The sequence below is a fragment of the Meleagris gallopavo genome, chromosome 3, assembly GCF_905368555.1.
Source record: "Meleagris gallopavo chromosome 3, MGAL_WU_HG_1.1, whole genome shotgun sequence".
Lineage (NCBI taxonomy): Eukaryota > Metazoa > Chordata > Aves > Galliformes > Phasianidae > Meleagris > Meleagris gallopavo.
Window position 1 is genome coordinate 77,168,245 of NC_139406.1, and position 16,388 is coordinate 77,184,632.

The 16,388-nt window shown below is 38.4% G+C and overlaps 1 protein-coding gene across 1 annotated transcript; it reads left to right on the forward strand.

The window, feature by feature from the left end:
- The first annotated feature begins 97 nt into the window (after window positions 1-97).
- On the forward strand, window positions 98-6,917 carry ENY2 (ENY2 transcription and export complex 2 subunit). The gene is made up of 4 exons (XM_010709210.3): window positions 98-336; window positions 2,353-2,423; window positions 5,822-5,896; window positions 6,653-6,917. The coding sequence occupies exons 1-4, from the start codon at window positions 269-271 to the stop codon at window positions 6,727-6,729; spliced, it is 291 nt and encodes a 96-aa protein (XP_010707512.1). The 5' UTR covers window positions 98-268; the 3' UTR covers window positions 6,730-6,917.
- The last annotated feature ends 9,471 nt before the right edge of the window (window positions 6,918-16,388 follow it).

The window sequence follows — 16,388 nt, forward strand, 5'->3', positions numbered from 1 at the left end:
GAGGCGGGAGCCGCGGGCCGAGCCGGGCGGAGACTGCATTTCCCGGCGGCGCCCGCGTTCGAGAGGACGGAGCGGGCTGTGGGCCGGCGCCGCCTCCTGCAGCCGGGACTGGCGGCGCTGTGCTGGCTGAGCGCTGCGCTCCTTCTTTCCGACGGCGCTGCCCGCGTGCGTAGGTCTGCGCCTTGCTCTTTATTTTAGTGCTCCTGGCGCTGCTCGTCTCGCTCAGCCTGACTTCCGTGCAGGGTGGTGGAAAACTGAGATTTGCAAAATGAACAAAGATGCCCAGATGAGAGCCACCATTAACCAAAAGCTGATAGAAACAGGAGAGCGAGAGCGGTAAGTCCGTGCTGTAACAGGCCCTCAGCATCGGCAGACGTGTAGGGTGCCTGGGTCAGTTTAGCTCCAAAGTCCTCAATGTCTGAATGCTAAGATACACTGTGTTATATAAAACTTTATGACAGCATTACCTTCTGAAGAGTTTTATTCTAATGTTACCCTTTAGGGGAGAAAGTCTGGTTAAAATAATGGACAGGGAGTGGTTGGCCTGAAACTCTAAAGCTTTTTCCATGCAGTATGTTGTGTTGGAGAACTATTGCCTTGTACACAAATTGCTCTCCCTCTCTTCCCTCCTTTTCCTCCTTTTTTTTTTTCTTTTTCCCTCCAGTTAAATTGTGTTATGTCCTGATAAAGAGAGTGAGACATTTCTACTTTTAAAGTTTTTTTGTGTGCCTTCTTTTGTTAAGGAATGAAATATGCAGGGGATTGCATAAAAAGGCACTTGTGCAAATCACTGTATGTCCCCAGCAAAGACAAAGGGGTGAATGGCACGGTGTGGTACAGCAGCTAGTTTTCAGCCTTTTGTTGTCTCCTCAGTCTACTTGCACTGCATTCAGGTATCATTAGCCTGCTTTTGACTTTCCAGTTCTCCTTCTTTAAGTGTAGTTGTAACACTGTGTCCCAAAAGCTGCATTTCCTTCACTGTTCTATACGTATGTAAGATAGGAAGAGGATACTTCTTCCTAGGCCATGACGCAGCCCTGTACCTACTGGAACCTTTTGGAGACTGACACGTTTCTGTGTTATCTGCTCACTGCAACCACTGCCTTGGTGACTTCACAGAGCTTCAACAAAGCATGCCATTGCTTGAGATGGTGCTGGGAACTATTTAACTGTAGAGTTTTGACAGGATGTTAAAAGCTGTATTACAAAGCAGCTTGATCAGAGACAAAGCACTCTGATTTCTTGAGTTAAGAAATACCTGAAAGCAGCAAAGTTTACCTGTATAATTATTCTGCTTTCAGCAGTTTGTCTTCCTTCTATGCAATTCATAGTGTATATATATATATATATGTGTGTGTGTGTATGTGTGTACCTTGTACAGCATCTTCCTGCACTTCATCTCTTCTGAAAAACAGAATTTTGCTAGAGTAATTCAGGATGGTACAAGATAAGCTGGCATAGGAAAAAGGGTGGATATGTTACTTTCATCTTGTTTCTACTGTTTTTCAATACTGTTTCTTTTCTAGTTTGCTTTCAGTACTCCCTTTCAATGTATGGTATGCACGTATCACTGCAGTAGGTGGTTGTACATCTTGTCCATGTATAGTCTAAATTCTTATTTCTTATGCTTAACATTTTTAGGAAGCACTAGAGCTTTTTTTTTTTAGTTTAATTGATACAATTTAGTAGAAAAGATTCCTTTTATTGTTGTAACATCTAGATTTCTGTTATTTAATCAGTCGGATTTCTCATTAACAATTTGAGATTGAAATATCAAAAAACTTTTTTCAAATTAAAAGAGGAAGTGGTACTGTTTTTCTTTGCTGCCCCAAAATGCAAGCTCCCTATCCCTTCTTGACCCAACACAAATTAAAACGCTACTGGAGAGACAGTGGACAACATAAATGGCACCAAATTCTTCTTTCAGAAAGGAGAGGAGGGAAGTTTTCTTTATTTTGAAGCTCTGGTTTCAAATAAAATACTTTGAAAGTTGGTGTTTGTGGCTAAATTGACTTAGTTCATACAATCATTAAGGTTGGAAAAGGCCACTAAGATCATCTAGTCTAACCACCAACTCACCGTCCTGCCCACTAAATAGTGTCACCAATTGCCATGTGTATCTGTTCCTTGAAAACCTCTAGTGATTCACAGGCTTAGCTTCTAAATCAACTCCTTCTCACAGTTTACCATACACGGTAAACTGAAATTCATAGTAATACAGGATAACTTTGAATGCAATTCAGCCATTTCTGCTGCTGTCTTGGAAATTCTGCTATGAGTAGCAATGAAAACATATTTGAGCTTGTTAGGGATATTTGCTGTTCCTAACAAGTTTGTTTATTGCCTTAACAGCCTTAAAGATTTGCTGAGAGCCAAGTTAATTGAATGCGGCTGGAAGGATCAGTTGAAGGCACATTGCAAAGGTAATGATGCTCAAGTAACTAGCATCCTTTGTGGGCAGCTGTGGCTGTGGCCAAGTAAAGGTTCTAGATTCAGGCTTTACTGCCTAACAGTAAATTTAAATGATGTTTAGGGAAGAGGAAACTATCCCTGTTAATTGGTTTCACATGCAAGAAAGCATCTTGCCGTATTTGGGGAAAAAAAAAATAATCATGAAGCTTTCTTCTGGTTTGAAACTTATTAAGCTCCTGATAAAAGTATTGGAATTGGTACCCTAAATATTTAACTGATGTTTTAAGGCTCCTTAGAAGCGTTCTTACAGCTTCATAGAATCACAGAATCACAGAATTGTAGGGGTAGGAAGGGACCTCTAGAGATCATCAAGACCAACCCCCCTGCCAAAGCAGGTTCCCTACACCAGGTCGCACAGGTAGGCGTCCAGGCGAGACTTGAATATCTCCAGAAAGGAGACTCCACAACCTCCCTGGGCAGCCTGTTCCAGTGCTCCGTCACCCTCACCGTGAAGAAGTTCTTACGCACATTCGTGCGAAACTCCCTATGCTGCAGCTTATGTCCGTTTCCCCTCGTCCTGTCTCCACGTACCACTGAAAAGAGACTGGCCTCACCACTATGGCCGCCACACCTCAGATATTTATAAACCTGGATCAGGTCCCCTCTCAGTCGTCTTTTCTCAAGGCTAAACAGACCCAGTTCACTTAGCCTTTCTTCATAGGGGAGATGCTCCAGGCCCTTCACCATCTTTGTGGCCCTCCGCTGGACTCTTTCCAAGAGATCCCTGTTTTTTTTGTACTGGGGAGCCCATACCTGGACACAGTACTCCAGATGAGGCCTTACCAGGGCAGAGTAGAGGGGGAGGATCACCTCCCTCGACCTGCTGGACACGCACAGACCATACAGCTTTTTGTTTAGAGGGAGATGAATTCCATTCTACAGATGGATAAAAAAAAAGGAGAATGGAAAAGGAAGAATATACAGTAGTACTGTACTAAGAAAAGTATGAGAAAGAGTACATTTGTACTAGTTTTGAACAATTATGAAAATAAAATAATGTATCTAAATGAGGAAAAGCAAGCTGATGAACCATTAAGTATATAAATTTTTAGTTTTCAGAAAACTGTTTTTCATTACTGCAACTTACTGACTTGTAAACTGTTGTTTTAAAAATAGTATTTAAACCTCTAAGAATATTACTAAAATAACATATGCAAACAACATGTCCATTTAGCTTTTGCTTTAATTCTGATTTGGTCTATCAACCAAATATTTATAGAACTGTGTTTGCTAAATTGTTTTCATAGGTGGATTTGCAAAGAAGGCTGAAATGATGAATGCTTGCAGTTTTCTGCCTGATACCACTGCCAGAGATTACCCATTTATATAGTACAGATAATGAAAGGAATGTTTGTCTGCCTTCTCAACTGTACACTTTATAATCTGCTGTTGTAAAGTTAGTTGAAGTTGTTGGGTTTTCATTAGTACTTAGAACTGTAACAGCATCTGCTGAGAAGGCAAATAAAAGTTCAGTTATCCCTACAAAGAGCATAATAACCTTCAGTAGAAAGGTAAGAGTGTTGGTTGGTTTTTGTTGTTTTTTTTTTTTCCCCTCTGGTTGTTTTTACTGCTCTTCAATCTAGAAAGTCCTGTATGCTGGTCACAACAGCCCCGGGCAACATACAGGTGTGGGGAGGAGTGGCTGGAAAGCTGCCTAATGGAAAGGGACCTAGGTGTACTGATGGACAGTTGGCTGAATATGAGCCAGCAGAGTGCCCAGGTGGCCAAGAAGTGGCATCCTGGCTTGTATCAGGAATGGTGTGGTGAGCAGGACTAGGGAAGTCATCCTGCCCCTGTACTCAGCACTCAAGGCCTCACCTTGAGTACTGTGTTCAGTTTGGGGCACCTCAGTACAGAAAGGACATGGAAGTGCTGGAGCAGGTCCAAACAAGGGCAACAAGGCTTATGAAGGGCTTGGAGAATGTGCCCTACGAGGAGAGACTGAAGGAACTGGGGATGTTCAGTCTGAGGAAAAGGAGGCTGAGGGGAGACCTTATTGCTCTCTTCGAATCCCTGAAAGGTGCTTACAGCAAGAGTGGGGTTGGTCTCTTCTCACCGGTGACAGGATGAGGGGAAATGGCCTTAAGTTGCAACCAGGGTAAGTTTGGGTTGGCTATCAGGAAACACTTCTTTACAGAAAGGGTTGTTAATCACTGGAATAGGCTCCCCAGGGAGGTGGTTGAGTCACCATCCCTGAATGTGTTTAAAAACCATTTGGATGTGGTGCTCAGGGACATGACTTAGCAGAGGATTGTTAGATTTAGGGTAGTATGGTTAGGCTGTGGTTGGACTCAATGATCTTTAAGGTCTTTTCCAACCTGAGCAGTTCTGTGATTCTATGATTTTGTGATAGAACCATAGAATGGCTTGGGTTGGAAGGGACCTTTGAGTGTCATCTAGTTCCAACTCTTCTGCAATGGGTTGGATGTCTTTCACTACATTAAGATGCTCAGAGTCCCTGATCTTGGGCGTTTCCCAAAAGGCGGCATCCACAGCCTCTTGCTATTGTAAACAAGGGACAATAGTTGAGCAATCCAAGATAAATTTCTACTGGAATTCAACCAAGAAAAATAGTTGACAGATAGTTCACACAGTGTCAGTTGAGAAAATATATTTGATACCTTGGTGACTAGGACTCTCCAGTTCTGCATACTGATATGCAGTTAAAACTTGCTTTAAACAATATTTATTTTAGGTTTATGCTTTTGAATTGAGACATCTTTTCAGCATTGACGTTTCCATTTTTTTTTCAGTAGCCTTCTATACAGTATAAGTAAGCAATTTACTTAAATACCAGTATGTGTTAAACGTACAGGATATCATAAGCATAGCTTTTATTTTGATGCAGATTTATATCTTTCTTTCAGAATTGCTTTTTAACTTTGCTGGAGTATAGAGAAATACATTGCTTAAAATACTTGAAGTAATTGTAAATAATTACTGCCTCTGTGAAGTAAAAATCTTTTTCAAATTCCATTTCTTTCTCTTCAGAAACATTATTCACGTAGCAATGAGATGAACAGACCAGCTTGCAAACTACTAAACTTTCTAGTAATATGCACAATTGATGATGTTCAGATTAAGCTTAAACTTTCTAAAATTTTATTTTAAGCTATGAGCTGACAGATACATCAGTGATGGTAGGTTTCCATATTTATATCTATGTTATGAATTGGAGATCTAATCCACTGTTCAATGCAGTATAAAAAGTGAATTAATAATCTAATCTAGGTCAAGAGCTAAAGGCTTCCCTAATGACCTATGAGTGTGTGCTTTGTGTCTTAATCACACAAGCTTTGTCTTCTAATTAATGTGTTAAGACTTCAAATATGTATTTTGTCTTCCCCAGATGTCATTAAAGAAAAAGGATTAGAGCATGTTACTGTTGATGATTTGGTGGCAGAAATCACTCCCAAAGGTAGAGGTAAGAAAGCACAAAAACAGACATTATAATACATTAATAAACATAATTACCTGTATTGCAAGAATATTTTGAAAGCAGTACTATGAAACTGCCTATGTTGGATACAAGGAAAAATGTTAATATCTGAATGTTAACTCTGAATAAAACATGTAAGTTAAGTAACAGCTATTCAGCGTTTGTAATGAGCTGTGTGTGTAAACTACTACAGATTGTTATTTAGTCATGAGTCTGTATCTATCTTTATGATTGATTTAATGCTCCCAAGAAAAAAAAGGGTATGAGGCAGAGTTGTTTCAAAATTCCAGTTCTCTTTTAAATGGAATTTCTGGATTAATGGTACTGGCATGAAGAGAAGTAGAAAAAACAAAGGTCAGCATGTAAATGCAGGACATATGGAATCTTAAAATACTGTTGTTTTCTTTATGTAGTTCATGAACTCTCTAATAAGCTTTGGTGTTAGTGGGAGAAACTTCATTCAATCTTAAAAAATAGGCCTTCAAAATGACTTACTGAAGATCCTCACTCTTACGTCATGGCTGAGATTGTTGCTTTTAATTTTGTGAAAGGAAGAAGTACCCAGGATTATCAAACCAGTTTTTGGTCACTATATCCTGTTTACTGTTGAATAATTATTTCCCTAAGAACTTTTCCAATTTTCTTGACTGTGGCCAGAAGAAACCATGTTAATATTAGTGTGTTTTTCTTTTTGTTTTTTGTTTGTTTGTTTGTTTGTTACTTCTTGCTTTTATTTTTCAGCCTTGGTACCAGACAGTGTGAAGAAAGAACTCTTACAAAGAATAAGAACATTCCTCGCCCAGCATGCCAATCTTTAACTTCAATGGTTGTCTTGGATACAGCATTTCTGTTTCTGCATTATGTCAGTCATGTCAGGATGGAATGCAGTTTCCATGCTTAAGGATTGAAGTGGTTGTTTTTTTTTTTTTTTTTTTTGTAAGATGAGTTGAAATTTCACTGCACTGCATCAATTTCTTGGTGTTATTTTAATAAAAAATTCTGTGGACTTGTGTTTCTATGGCTCTTCATCAGCACTGTAATAGGGTGACACCTGTATCAGTTTTCAGCTTTTAGTAGTCCAGTTTTGTACAGTTGTGTAAAGTTAAATTTTTTTTTAACAAATATGTTAACAGGTAATGCAGAAGAGAAAAGAAGTCTGGAATATCAGCTATGACACGCTGTTGAGCATTTTCTTGCTTATTTTTCTTATGTATTGGGATAGCATGAAGAAATTCAAGACTGTCTTCTGTAGTAATTCATTGTTGCAGAGTGGTTCAAAGTCTCTGACTTGTGTTGCAAATACTCAGTAACTCATAAGAGGTTTAATGATTCAAAAAAAGGCAATTGTATCTTTTGTAAGTAATTTGCTACTCCTTTTTCTCTTCAATCAAAAAAGTCATTATCTTGATACTGTTTTCTAGCTTAGCCAGGATTATTGTTAATTTTCAAATTATGTGGGTGTTTTGAAATCTATATGATACACTAATAATGCAACAAGCATCAAGATTATAAATTTTTAATTATTATATTTGGAACTGCAACATCAGCCAAGACTGTAAATGATGGAAAAAAATAAGAAGAGTTGATGAAAAGGAAATCGGGAAAGTGGCTTTGTAGGAAGAATGTTCAGTTTTAGGGAACTTCGATTTGAGATAAATTTCAGTTGATAAGGAAGTGTAAATGAGCATAAGGAGAATCTCAATAAGCTAGTAACCTGGCTACGAGGAAAAATTAGTAGCTGAATGTAAATCTAATTACTCCAAAGTGGAAGAACTCCAAAAGGCATCAGAGTTGTTGAGGCAATTTTGCTTACTCGGCAGGATGGCTGGCTGGAGTGGTTACCCAAGGAGTCCGGGAGGTGGCAGCCACAGCCTGGGGATTGCCGTGGGCTCTGCTGCATCCTTGTTCAGCCACTTCTCCAGAGAAAATAATATACTCTGTGACAGAGCTGGGTTTTTGTTTCACATACTGAGTGTTTGAAGCCAGACAGCTGGGGCAGCAGCTGAACCAGTCCAGTTGGTGGTAAATAGCTGTGATGGAATGGCAGAGGTGTGATGATCGATGCTGGAGTGCAAGTGTATGAAATTACCTGCTCGGCTGTGAATTAGTGAACAGCAGGGTGTGATGGATCTGCCTGTAACAGTACACTGTACAAGGCCGAGTTCTTGCTGAGACTGGAACTCAGCACAAGCCAAGGCCGGGGTCTGCCATGTAACACAGCTGGAGCTTTTTAGGCTCTGGCTGGTACTGCTATGAACCACGCCAGTTAGAGCACGCTTATGTTTTTGTCTCTACGCTGCTGAATAATGGTGGACACTAGAAAGAAGAAGATTCTTTCTTCCACTTAAAGGCCCATACACTTATTTTGTAAAATGATTATTTGCAATGAATATGTTCTGCTTGATTTCAAAGTCTGAGTGTTTATTCTAAGCTCTTCATTGTAGGTTTAATTCGCTCAGTGGTAACTGATAGAAGACAGAATGTTTCTTCACGTAATCCAGCATAATATGTGCTGTTTAAGTATCTATGTAATGCAGGGCAAGGCTGTAAAATATCTTCCACATCCTTCCTCTGTTGTTCTTAGAGGCTTTTTCCTGACATACTTCAGTATTTTCCACATGCCTTTAGAAGTCTTTTCTTGATGAATGGCTGCAGTGTACCTAGAACTTGCTCCAAACCAACCACTGATTTCCTTCATTTTACAGCTCCAGCAGTATGAGAGAGCCAGACTTCATGTGTTCATATATCATACTGTGTAAGGCTTGTTGTCCAATTAATAAACATTTGAGATTTCATCTAGAACATGACAGTTCTCTAAATACATCATTAACTTGCTGTCAGTGCTGTGTCGTTCTCTTTTATAGGCAGTTCATTCTTGGCACACAATAAAGACTGGACACATGAATTTTCACAAAATTGTGCTAATCAATCTGAACTTGAAGGCTGAAACACATACTTCCAAAAATAAGTTGTAATGTTTCGCCCAGGCTGGCTTGGAACATAAGAGCGTTCAGAGAAAGAGAGAATTCCAGCTGACCAGTCACACGTCAGCAGCTTGTCTGCATGGCACGGACTGAGTCTGGTATCAAAACTGAGAGCAGCACATTCTGCAGTGAGGTCTGTTCATCAGATCAGTGCAGCTTCTGTACTTTAAGTAAAAAGCATAATTAACTACCTATACGGATCCAAAGAATACTGCTCAGATATCTTCATAAGTATCTAAGAATGATATAATTATAAGGTTAGGTTGCATTGGTATTGGCCAGAGGTTTCTTGAGAATTAAAATGCTCCCTTTAGGGACATCATATTTTTGTTTAACTGTTGCTTTCATTATCAGATGCACAGGGATGGGTTTGTTTTGCAAACTGTTGTTTGCACAATCTGTTTCTGCTCATTTGGCTGAGGATTGAAAACAATTGGTAATATTCAAGATGCAGCCAGAAAAACCTTTTATTTTTCTTGCTGTTTTTGGGGTAGATTTTTTTTTGCACACTGAAAAATAAGATGACCTGTGCTGCTAGAAGTCCCATACCTACAACATATACAGACAGATGTGTTAACTTATGGTCTGATTTTTGGGTGGCCCTGTGTGAGGCCACCCAAATGACTCAATGATCCTTACAGGTTCCTTCCAACTCAGGATATTCTATGATTTAAAAACTTTTTCCCCCCAAAATTTCAGTATGCCTAATGTCATGAAGTGTATCTGTTCCTTAGAAATGTTTTTGGTAGACAGCACCCAGAAATAAACAGCTAAGAATGTGTCAGTTTAAGATTGATGGAAATTATCTCAGCTGTGGATTCACACCACTTTTAGCTGACAGCCATATAGATAACTCTAGCAGCAGAATCAGGTTAGTCTTCCTGCAGACAAGCCTGTAAGAAATAATGGGTCAGCTAGAATAAATTAGTATATCTCTGGCTGTTTACTGGACCAAATTCTATGTGACAGTAATTTGAATAGTCCTCCCAGTGTCAGTGGAAGACCAGTAGAGAAAAGTTAGTTCATCCTCTCCTTTAGTCAGTCCCTGAGGGGATTGAAACACAGTCTGAAAAAAAAGTGAAGCACACGGTGAACTGAAACATTTTTTAATTTTAATTTGTTTGGTAATTATTTTCCCAAGAAAACTTCTCTGTATTGATATGGTCTGTTTAAAAGAAGCAATTAATCAGCAACATCACCACAGAATTATGCTGAAATATCAAACTTACGCTCACATGCCTTAAAGCCTTATCATTTTGTCACCATGATTTTTTTCAATTTTTTTTCCAATATCTATTAAGTTTTTTTCTCTTCTTCCTTCTTGTTTACTGCCATAAAATTAACATATAAAATTTTATTGCTTTGAAAACAAGCATGTGAAAATGCTTAAGTGCTATTATTTTTGCTTCTCAATTCCCCAACCTAGATGGCCCTTTGGACTGATAGCTCTGCACTATTAAGCCTGTGTCCTCATATTTTCTTTCACATAATTGAATATGTTTAATTTTGGTGATAAAATATGTTTCAATTGTAGTGATTGCGATATCTTACAGCTTGGGATCTGCCTCACTTACTGACTGAGCTTTCACTAGAGCGATGAAGAATATCCAATGCTCTTACCTTCTGGCTTTCTTTGCAATTGAAATCAGAATTGTGTTCTACTTGGCCTCTTTTTCTCAGCTATTCACTTTCTGAAAAAATAGCTGTGGCTGCAGAGCCAAATTTGTAATGAGTGGAGCCCAAAATGAGGAAAACTTCATTCATTTCCTCATAAATAATTTATGCTTCACTACTTTAGTGTAACAAATAGGTTAATCAGCAGTCTGAATGAGAGAGGATCTAGTCTCACTTGAGGGTATTTCACATTTCCCGTGATGCTTTCCATTTGAACAGTATTATTCTCAAAATGTTCTTTACATTTACCTGAAAAACTAACCAAATGGTTTACTAGCAGATCATTAAAAACAAGCAAACAAACAAAAAGTACCCTCTAAGAAATCCCTGATGATTTCTGTTTGTTAGAGTTACTAGCAGAGAGGTTATCCATTCTTTCAATCACTGATCTAGTCAAGTATCAAGCTGCTGCTGATAAAATCTGCTGTTGACACGCCAGCCAGTGAGCACTGATGAGGGCAGAGCACCCTGTCCTGTTGTCAGCTGGCTCTATTCAAGCCTCCATGTACAAATTCAGCTCTCTCTGAAAGAGCTAGTTTTGTTCATAGTTACTCAAACTTTCTGGAAGTTCAGTACTGGAAGTTCAGGAGTGATCCCTGGAGAAGCCAGCAGCAGCTCAGTTTCTTTCAGCTGAAGAACAAAAACCAGATTATATATACACTCTGCCTTCATGCTTATTCACCATTGCAAAATACACTGAGGTATCCCCAAAAATTTTAAGTTCAGAGCAGTTCACTGACTTGTATAAATGTATTCCACTTTTTACTCCTTTGGTCTGGAAAAGCTGAGCAGCACTTTAAATGCGATTTTCTGACACTTTTGAGGATGAACCTTTTAATGAATCCTAATGATGCAGTTTCCACAAAGAGAAATGCTGCTTTAATTAAACACAAGCAGAATTTATTAGTCCCATTACAGGTATGATTTGGTAGAATCAAACCCTAGGAATCTACAGTAGAAATGTCAGTAGCAGTTACCAACTGTAATATCTCTTTGTTAACTTAGTGAAAAATATCCTCACATCTAGTTAACCTGTTTCGTAACTTCTTGACATGCATTTTATTCTGAGATAAGTTTCTGCCCAAATCCTGTATCAGACCTCTAATATTTGAGTATTTCAGGTTAGATTTCAAAATACCTGTTGACATTTTTTCGCAAGAGGGTATTTCAGCAAATAGCCAATGGGTGGAAAGAGACCTGTTCTCCCCCTGTTGAGTAAAGATCAGAAAGAATATTATCTTTGTCTAGTTTTTACCTGTTGACATGATAAAGATGACTTAAGTGCTTCCTCATTGCCATGAAATAAAGAAGAAAACATGATGAAAACTGTATTTACTTCATTTCCAAATTTCTTTTCTTTAATTGCTGCCTCCTCTAGCCTATACCTGTTACACAGTCATATTCATGACCAGCTGCTGTTTCACTACCACCATCAAAACTGAGATCTAGATGTCCCTACACAAATTTAATCAAGACAGTAAAGTTTTTCTTAAGCTCATATTAATTTTAGTCAGATTTTGGGAGCTCAACACTTTTAACATCCGTACAGTCTTAGCACATAGTTGCTCAGTTAAGAACCTGAGTTTTGAAGTTTCAGATCTATGAGCATAGGTATTTTATGCTGCACTGATTTATTTTTAAATGAGAAAAGGGAGGATTCATGATTAAGTCTTTTTAGGATTTTTTTTTTTTTTCCCCCTGCTAAACTCTTTCCTCAGGTCTAGAATGATTATTCCTGAAAAGTTTCAATTTAATCTGGCAGAAGGCACAAACAGCATTTTCGTTAAGAAAAAATCCCCATCATCACAGGCTGTAGTTGTCCTGCACTACAATGGATCTATCCCAGTGAATACAAAGTTTAAACTTCTTTCTTCCATACTATCAAAATAAAGTACATTTTGTTTCATTTTTTAGAAGTAGAAGAGAGCAACCTGCAGCAGGCTTTCCAGAGGAGCTGAGCATGCTCCATCCCTGGAGGCATTCCGGACCAGATAAATGGAGCCCTGGGCATCCTGATCTAATGAGAAGCAAGCTTGCCCATGGCAGGGGAGGCGATTAGAACCAGATGATCTTTACGATCTCTTCCAACCCAAGCCATTCTGTGATCCTATAATTCAGTGATCTTACCAACAAGTGGAAATTCTAATACCAAATATTGAAGTATGAACAGCTTCATGATCCACGCCCACCAAAAAAAAAAAAAAAAAAACATAGAACATTAGAATTAAAAATTTTTTAAATCTTTAAATTCTTTAAAATCTTGTCTCCCTAACAAAGCTTTGTACCTAATTTTTCCATGCTATGAACTATCTTTTTCATTTCCCTAAATTCAAATCTGTGAAACATATACGCAGGCATGCACGTGTGCATCCACGCACATATTTTTATAAAGCAACGTGCAAGATACTTAAGGATTTAGAGGAGTTGAAGTCAACACTATTCCTAGGATCCACCTTCAAAGAACTTGAATATACTGTATAGAATTTTTACCTTAACAAGAAGCATAAAAAAGGCTGTGTATGTAAGTCAAGCAAGGTTATTTAATAACTAAATCATACAGGATGGAAAGAGAGCTTTTCATTTTAGTACTGAAGTGATAAATTGGTTGTATAAAGGTTTTATTAACCTATCTCTATTTTGCAGTTATGGAATTGTTATAGTTTATTTTATGCATATGTTTTCTCTATTAAAATCAGTATTAAAGACTAGAGTCAACATGCAACATTACCATCTACAATACATTTTAAATTGAATTTAAAAGCCAATATTCACATCTGCTATTAAAAACTGCTCAACTTCAACCAAATGGCAGCTGCAGAAGCTCTTAAGTATTGTAACTGTAGATAAAATTATGGGTGCTGCAGTTATATCTATTCAAAGTTCTGTCTCTGTACATGCTGGGGTTACTCCACTGCAGGTAAATGCATGCCGAGGCACTCAACTGGTAGCTAGAGGAAGCCAGCATTTAGATAACAGAACAGAATGCTCAAATCCCCATGAGGTCTGAATCCCAGTTACACCTAGCATTTATTGATGGGATTTGCTTCCTGCCAAAAGAGCAGCAGCAGCTACTGCTTCCTTTAGGATATGGCTGAATAAAAGCTAAACTTTTCTCTGGGATAACTTAGAGCCTAATAGTTGTATGACACAGCCAAGATCTAAATACCAGATAGATTCTTTATTTGTGAAAGAGATGGGTTGTTTACCTCCTTCCCAATCCTACAAAACACAAGTATTCTCGCACTTTAAATCTGCCTCATGGGAGAACGATCTTATTGACAGGCCATAGTCTTTTCTGGTGAGTCTCATGGGAGAAGCAGAATTCCAACACTTACATGCATTTGTGCTACTATGAAAAAAAAATTAATTGAGAGAGCAAGAGGAAGTCTGCCTGTCTGTGCAGCCCAGTGATTAGCTCACTTACCTGGCAGAGAAAACTGAGTTCTGGTATCTACCTCCAGGACTGATTTTGTATGCTGAACCATCACCACTAAATAAAAAAATGATCCTAAGAAAGGAAGAGCTGATGTCATCAACAGGGAGAAGAGCTCAAGGTCTTTTTTCCAGCGAACTTTTTAAGCATCAGGATAAAGATGCACATTCTTTATTCTTTAAATTCTTTACAGTGCTGAATAAATCAACCAACCTTTTGCAGACTGAGGAACATATTCCTTAAAGACTGGGCTTCTGCTTGTAGAAAGGTCCTGTTGGCTGGCCAGGCTTCAGTTTGAAGATCGGTGCCTAGAAGAGAGATACCAAAAGGAATCAAAACCTGGGATCATTCTCAGGGGAACAACTAAAACTGTCCAGTTCAGCAGAAAACCAAACTTCTGCCTGCTCTGAGCTCTCTGAGCTCAGGAAGATTTGGGCAGCCATTGCAACTCCTTGTCCTCTCTTGGACACTGTTTCCAAACAAAATTTTGCCTTTTCATAGTTTTGACTATGATTTTATATATAACACATGCTTGCTAAAAATTTGTTGAATTTTCCCAACACAGACTCTTGCCAAAATAGTAATTTCTTCTATCCAGCCTTAATGGACATTAGGGAAAGAATTTAAGGTATGCTGGCACAAGCAGTGAAGAACACAGCCTGAAAGACCTCTGAAAGAAAAGAGGCTTTCATGATTACTTGCCTATGTACTTTGGAAAAGGGACACATTTTCATACACGCTAGAATACATGTTTGCATTAACCTAGGCAAACTCTTTGAACTCCTTAGATTTTATGAAAAATATGTGCTCAAGAATAGCACAAAAGAGTGGAAAATATATGTAATGGTGGAACTGCCTCCTGTCATTTAGGGTTTCAAGACAGTTAAGATTAAGATAGAAAGGCTAGTGTTTCATTACTTTCATAAATGAAAGAAGAGTGAGAGAGGGCACACAAGTAAATTAAGCATATATGTCATATGAAAGAGAATTAATATTGAAAAAGAAACTATCCCTTTTATAGACAGAATGAAACTACTGAATGTAAATATGAATGCAAGTATCAGGAAGGCATATCCCTAATATCTATAAAATTAAAGAAAAACACTAATTTCAAAAAATTTATTTTCAAATTTTATGCTTACTGCAGAAGTACTACATTTGCTGTGGCAATGAAATATGTAACAGTCAAGATCTCCTTGGGAAAACTGAAGGAACCAAAGGAATTCTCTTAGTTAAAAACTTAGAGCTAAGGTTAAAGACATCTTTAAAAGAGAAGTATTAATCTCTGAAAATATTTATTCTAGAAATGAAGTTATGTTTATATTTTTCTTGTATTTGAAGTTGCATAGTTATATTTTTACAAAGACAGTTATTCTTCATTAATGGACCAGTCAACAAAAATTAATGGCAATTTATGGAATTTTTCCCATTAGAGCAATTGGTCCGTTGTGCATTTAGGAAGATGGTGTGGGTGAGACATTCTGGCAGTCTGATATTAAGTGTGGGTGTTAATCTGCATATTTTAAAATGCTTCTTTCTCAGTGTAGCTTATTCCCTATTGAGTATGTAGACTGTAATGCTCAAAACTGAATATGTTCTCTAAGGAAATGCTGGCTGTCCTCCTAATCTGACCTCTCACAGCATTCCATGCTTGTGATTTTGCTTTTATGTGTAAATACAAGTTATGATTGCTTTCCATTTTCTATTTTTTCATACAGAAAACTATTCTGAAAGACGCAAGTCTTTGCTGAATAGATTGTTTTGAAAAAGTGCTTAGTATAAAGACAGTATTGCATGTATTGAGTATCCTTTACTGAATGCAGTTACTGCAGGCTTAAGGGTGACAGGCCCCTGAGGGCACTAATGAGCCTGACCATCCTCACTAGGGCCTCCACCAGCCTCCTGTCAAGTTCTTCTGTTGAAGCTGTTCCTCGCTGAATATCAAAACTTAACATTTACTGGTGAAGGATCTGTCTGAAAATAACTTCATCATTTTACAGAGTGGTTTAAAAATAGATCACAGCATGCACTGAATACCATGTCTCCCCAATCCCCTGTGATACACTGGGATACTGTGTCATTCTTCTTTGGCCTAGTCTTGATTTACTCCATGCAAAGGAAAACCTGCAGAGGAGTCTGAACAAAGTGCAACAAAGCTGGTGAAGGGTCTGGAGTACAAGTCTTATGAGTGTCTGAGGGAACTGGGATTGTTTACTCTGAAGAAGAGGAGGCTCGGGGAAGACCTTATCAGTCTCTATAATGATCAGAACGGAGGCTGTAGCGAGGTGGAGATCAGCGTCTCTTCCCAGGTAACAGCAATAGGATGAGAGGGAATGGCCTTAAGTTGTACTAGGAGAGGTTCAGATTGAGTGTTTGGAAACATTTT